General features: G+C 38.0%; 1 protein-coding gene across 3 annotated transcripts in view; it reads right to left on the bottom strand.

Moving 5' to 3' along the window:
• Positions 1-3,174: 3,174 nt before the first annotated feature.
• tbl1x (transducin beta like 1 X-linked) overlaps positions 3,175-6,179 on the bottom strand; it is a 48,107-nt gene continuing 45,102 nt past the window's right edge. For all 3 annotated transcript variants that reach the window (XM_067444694.1, XM_067444693.1, XM_067444692.1), the window contains 3 exons: positions 5,895-6,060; positions 5,712-5,813; positions 3,175-3,515 (listed from right to left, as the gene is read on the bottom strand). In XM_067444694.1, coding sequence (XP_067300795.1) covers positions 3,489-3,515; positions 5,712-5,813; positions 5,895-6,060 — 295 coding nt within the window. In that variant the 3' untranslated portion in view covers positions 3,175-3,488. The remainder of the gene's footprint in view (positions 3,516-5,711; positions 5,814-5,894; positions 6,061-6,179) is intronic.

Below are 6,179 nucleotides of genomic sequence, written 5' to 3'. Positions count from 1 at the left end.
TTGGTCTTGTCTTGGTCTCAATCCCTCAAAGAATTGGTCTCAACTCCTCAAAGTCTTGTCTCAACCCTTTAAAGTCTTGGTCTTCTCTTGGTCTCAAGCCCTCAAAGTCTTGGTCTCAAGCCCTCAAAGTCTTGGTCTCAAGCCCTCAAAGTCTTGGTCTCAAGCCCTCAAAGTCTTGGTCTCAACCCCTCAAAGTCTTGGTCTCAACCCCTCAAAGTTTCGGACTCAACCCCTCAAAGTCTCGGTCTCAACTCCTCAAAGTCTCGGTCTCAACTCCTTTAAGTCTTGGTCTCAACCCCTCAAAGTCTTGGTCTTGTCTTGGTCGCAACCCCTCAAAGTCTTGGTCTCAACCCCTTAAAGTCTTGTTCTCAACCCTTCAAAGTCTTGGTCTTGTCTTGGTCTCAACCCCTCAAAGTCTTGGTCTTGTCTTGGTCTCAATCCCTCAAAGTATTGGTCTTGTCTTGGTCTCAACCCTTCAAAGTCTTGGTCTCAACCCTTTAAAGTCTTGGTCTCAACCTTTCAGAGTCTTGGTCTCAACCCTTCAGAGTCTTGGTCTAGTCTTGGTCTAGTCTTGGTCGCAACCCCTCAAAGTCTTGGTCTCAACCCCTTAAAGTCTTGTTCTCAACCCCTCAAAGTCTTGGTCTCAATCCTTCAAAGTCTTGGTCATGTCTTGGTCTCAACCCCTCAAAGTTTTGGTCTCGACTCGGTCTCAGATTAGGTGGTCTTAACTACAACACTAGAGGTATATTTGACTTCCTGAATAGTAAAACAATAAATTTATCATATAGAGAAAAATGACATATGCAATTTAAGAAGTATTAATTTTTTACCATTTTGGCAAAAACAACACACTAGTGGTCAAACGTTTGGAATAAATAACATTCATTAATGTTTTTGACTCTTCTGATCATTAATCTGATCATAAAGCAGTGAAATATTCCTCCAGTAGATCATCTGTTCTCTATGTGAATATATCCTGTGATCATCATCATCATTACTCTTCAGTGTCACATGATCCTTCTCTAATCACTCTATTATATGAGGATCTGATGCTCAACACACAGTTATGATTATCAGTGTCAAAAAAACAACTTAAAAAGTAATGGCGTACAATATGAATGAATCGAACATGACTGTTTGGTAATATCAGGATAGAGTGATTTATTTGAGCCTCTGAATCTGAGACATTAAGATACAGTTTTGTCCACGTTACAGATTTAAACTGTATAGTACTTGGCAGATTAACGTCAAAACATGCACGATTGAACCGTGTGCCAAGATCACAGTCTGACACAGACAATAAGAGCTTCCGGTGAAACCGTGGCACGTAGAAATGCGATGTTTCTGAGGCATTTCAAATCATTAAACTAAACTTGCTTTTATTGAGATAAAAAAACAAAACGTCCATCTTCCATTGTCTCGCGCAAAAAGTCGCGGGGTCGGATAAATAACGACCGCATCGAGGAAAGCCGCCAAAAATCAGTTTAATTTTTACAGCAGAGTAGATGGACAAACTCAACACAATCTGCCTCAGTGCAAGAAAAACACATTTCAGCTGCATCACATGTCCGAATCAGACGAGATGCGGTATAAAGTGGGTTAAAATGTTAATATTATACCAGAAGAAAAAGCATCTCACCTGCTCATGAATCCACGTTTGAGTTTCAGAGGCGGTTATTAGTGGAGTATTTTGACTTTCCACTCAAGTCAATTTTTAAGTATATACTTTATCAGTGTTTTTCTTTAGAAAACTTTAACTTCATTGCATTCCAAAGCATAATATATAATGTCATACTTTTTACTGCACTACATTTCATTAATAAAAGTTGTTGTTTTCTTACCTTTAGTACTTAATTGCACTAAAAATGTAGTACTTTCTTACTTGTACTCAAGTAAAACTTTGAATACTTGAGTAAAAGCATACAGCACTACATTTTTAATGTATTTAAGTATTAAATAATATTCAACATGAAATGTATTACTGTAAAAAGTACATTATTATGTTTTGGAATGTTGTGAAGTAAAAGTTTTCCAAAGAAGAACACTGATAAAATTCAAATATTTGAAAAACAAAATTACTTAGAAAGTAAAAATACTTGAGTGCTGTCCGCCGAGTGTTTTGACGATTGATTTCTATTTCTGCGAGTAGCTCCGCCCACAGTGAAACCTCATTGGTCCAAACATGTGTGATTGGCAGGCCACTTAGCGAGGAAGGAAATGTTTTTATTCAACTTTTGATGTTTTGTTGATCCTAATGAGTGTTTTCTTTAGTAAAGATAGACTAGATCGCGTCCCATCAAAATAAATCTAAACACCTTTGGTGTAAATTAGGTTTTTGGGCCAATGACATTCAGCGGTGGGCGGGGCTTCCCAGCGCAGCGACACAGAAAAGAAACCAACAACAAAAGACAAAAAAAAACGGATTTGTATGGAAGAGCGCGCTTTTATTACTTATCACATCGCACCCGATTCGGACACAGCGTTGATGCATACAAGCATAAGAACTAAAACACGTCCCAGAATGCACTTCACCCACAGATTATGAGGCACGCATCCTTTTAACATGCATCACAATTTCATAATTACGCCGATCCAGCAGGCATTACGTCCACAAAATCAGGAAGAAAAAAAAATAACTAAAAAAAGTATTAAAGATTGATTACTTTATAAACATATAAACACAGTTTATAAAATCTGTGGTCTCATTTACATCTTTACATTCTTTAAATGTACATCCAGCGGGGAGATTATACACCGGTATATTTCATATCTGAGAAATCAAACATGTTTGTATAATATTTCCCCAAGTACTCGGCAGTTGGCGTCTTCATCCGCCTCGGGATTAAACGTTAAAGCTGGAAGTGTTCGCAGTTCTCACACACATGCACTGCAAAAAATGCTTTTCTTACTCAGTATTTTTGTCTTGTTTCTAGTCCAAACATCTAAAAAATCTTAAAACTAGAAGTATGTACTTGACAAGCAAAAGTAATCGTCTTGTTTTGGGAAAAAATAACTCAATATTAAGAGATTTTTTGCTTAAAATAAAATAAATAATCTGCCAATGGGGTGAGAAAAATAATCTTAATTCTAACAGAAAACAAGATTATTTTTCTCACCCCATTGGCAGATTATTTAGTTTATTCTAACCAAAAACTCTCAAGTTTCTTTTCCCCCCCAAATAACAAAATTTTAACTTGTCTAGTAAATGTTTCTTAATGTAAGAATTTTTAGAAATCTTGACTAGAAACAAGACAAAAATATTAAGTAAGAAAAGCATTTTTTGCAGTGTGAAGATCGGACGAACATCAGCGGCGCTCAGCGAAACTGATAAAGCGTCTCCGGCTTTTCTGTGTCCATTCAGCACCGGCTCTAGTGGACCTTTTCCAATCATTCTGGGATCCAACATTTGGATTCTGTTCCCAGAGCTCAATCGACCAGAAATGTGGAGCCACGGAGGAGAATAAAGGCGTACAATCCTGCGTCCGGGACTATTTTCGTAAATCAAGAACACAGACCTGGGAAAACAAGACACAGGGTTGATATCATTGGTCAAAACATTTCTGTTTTGGTAAAATAAAGGTGTATATTTAAAGAAAAGCTACATTAAAGGGGTGTTTGCATCCGATTTCGATTGTTTAACTTTAGTTAGTGTGTAGTGTCGCTGCCTGAGCATAAACAGTCTCTGCAAAGTTACGGCGCTGAAAGTTCACTGCAAACGGCGATTTTGTCTTTTAAAGTTACGGCAGCTTATTGCCTACAAAAATGGCCGGTTTGGACTACAACGAGCTTCTTCCTGGGTTGGTGACATCATAAACCCTCGCTAGTCTCCACAGATGTGACTTCTGCCTGTAATGGGAAGGGGCGTGGCCTTAAGCTGTGCTTGGCACTTCAGCCAATAAAAATACAGGAAACTACATTTGGCCATCTGACCAATCTAAGGCCATTGCGTTTTTTAGAGGGAGGGGCTTCATAGAAGCAGGAAGCAAACGAGCCGTTCCAAGCACAGACAGCGGTGTGGAATAAAGGGAGAATAGAAGAAAAAAACAGCATAAAAAAAAGAAGTAATAAAACATGATATATTGCGCCCCATAAACACAACCAGGCCTAGAAAAAAAACACAGAACCACCCCTTTAAAAAAAGTTACAATTAAAAGAATTACTTCACTTTTAAATAAACTTCTGCTGATAGTTCTCACCCCATCTCATCCCAGATGTTCATGTCTTTCTTTCTTCAGTGGAAAAGAAATGAAGGTTTTTGATGAAAACATTCCAGGATTTTTCTCCATATAATGGACTACAATGGGCCTCAAACGGCTCAAGAGCCAAATGACAGTCTCAGTGCAGCTTCAGAGGGCTTTAAACGACACCAGACGATGAATACGGGTCTTATCTAGACAAACCATCGCTTATTTAAACACAAAATAAAAGAGTTTAAGCTTTATAAGCACAAACGCTGGCCTTGCTCTGTTCTGTGAAACGTTGAAAAGATCACCCTTGACGAAGGCGGAAGTAAGAGTTTAAAGTAAGCGTTTACAAGTGTGTGGAAGGAGGATCATACACACATATTCAAATGTCTTTATGTCAGTTTATCATTTAAAACGTTTTTCCTCACACTTGTAATCACTGATTCTGTACTACGCAAGCGTGATCTTTTCAGCGTAACTGCGTATTACGTGACGTCACGAACGAGTATCACAGAACAGAGCAAGGCCAGCATTTGTGCTTATAAAACTTAAACTCTTTTATTTTGTGTTTAAATGAGCGATGGTTTGTCTAGATAAGACCCGTATTCATCGTCTGGTGTCGTTTAAAGCCCTCTGAAGCTGCACTGAGACTGTCTTTTGGCTCTTGAGCCGTTTGAGGCCCATTGTAGTCCATTATATGGAGAAAAATCCTGGAACGTTTTCATCAAAAACCTTCATTTCTTTTCCACTGAAGAAAGAAAGACATGGACATCTGGGATGAGATGGGGGTGAGGAAACTATCAGCAAAAGTTTATTTAAAAGTGAACTAATCCTTTAAGAAATGTAACAAATAAATTTGAGTTAAGCGCAATAATTACTAACCGAAAGTACAAACGCAAAATTATAAACGCAACAGTTTTTGACCCCATTTTTCAGGAAGCTGAACTCTAAGATGTAAATATTGCGCTAATGAAGTGATAAGCGTGACAAATGATTTGTTTGTCAAAAGTCTTTGTATTATAATTTTGGTTAGCTGTACTCAGACTCCCATCCCTACAGATCAAGCATTTACTGTAGGTTAAAACAAAACTATATATATATAATGTTTTGTTTTGTATATATATACATACACACACATATATATCAAATATTATATTTAGTGTTTTTCTACTATTTTAAATTGCCTTTTAAGTTTTAATTTTAGTTTTATTTTGAGTCATTTTGACCAATTTTTAGTATGTTTTAAAAAAAAGTTATATTTGTTTCATGTATTTTTATTTCACTTTGAATTTGTTTTGATTGAGCATTAGTTATTTATTTTATTTGTTTACCGGTTCAACTTATTTTGGCTAGTCGCCAAGGAAACATTTAGTAATGATAATTAAAAAGCACATGAAATAAAACGTCTAAATCCTAATTTATGAAACATCTTATGACCTTGAAGTTTGGACACGTGATATTTGCTTCCCATGACCGTAAAATCCTTCAAACTAGTTTTAGAGCACGCTTGAAGAGAAGGTGACGTACCGATCCATCTGACGCACTCGCTCCCACTTTATCTCCCACACTGTTCCAGCAAACCTCAAATATCCCTCCGGTTCCTCTGTAGCTGTTCACCAGTGCACCGCTCTGAAAAACCCATCAGCATCAGCATCATCATCACCATCATCATCATCCTCAGGGTTATATGTGAGCCGCTGTGGTACTGACCCCCGTGTCCCAGATGTGAACACATTTGTCGAAGGATCCGCTGGCCAGGAACCTGCCGTCGGGACTGAAGGCGACGCTGTAGACCGGCTCCTGGTGTTTGGTGAGTGTGTGGATACACACGCCCTGCTCCACATCCCATAATCGCACCGTCGAGTCGAAAGAAGCACTGAGGAAGAAAAGCCCAGCATTGATAAAGAGCGTTAGGTGATCATCAAGTGTAGCCCAGGTTTGACCAAATAATTAATTTCTATTGGTTACATTATTATATGTTGTTCTATTCACTAT

This window comes from Pseudorasbora parva, chromosome 5, assembly GCF_024679245.1.
Source record: "Pseudorasbora parva isolate DD20220531a chromosome 5, ASM2467924v1, whole genome shotgun sequence".
In the NCBI taxonomy this organism is placed as follows: Eukaryota; Metazoa; Chordata; class Actinopteri; order Cypriniformes; family Gobionidae; genus Pseudorasbora; species Pseudorasbora parva.
The sequence above is the reverse complement of the archived record's forward strand: the minus strand, read 5'-3'. Positions and strand labels throughout refer to the sequence as shown.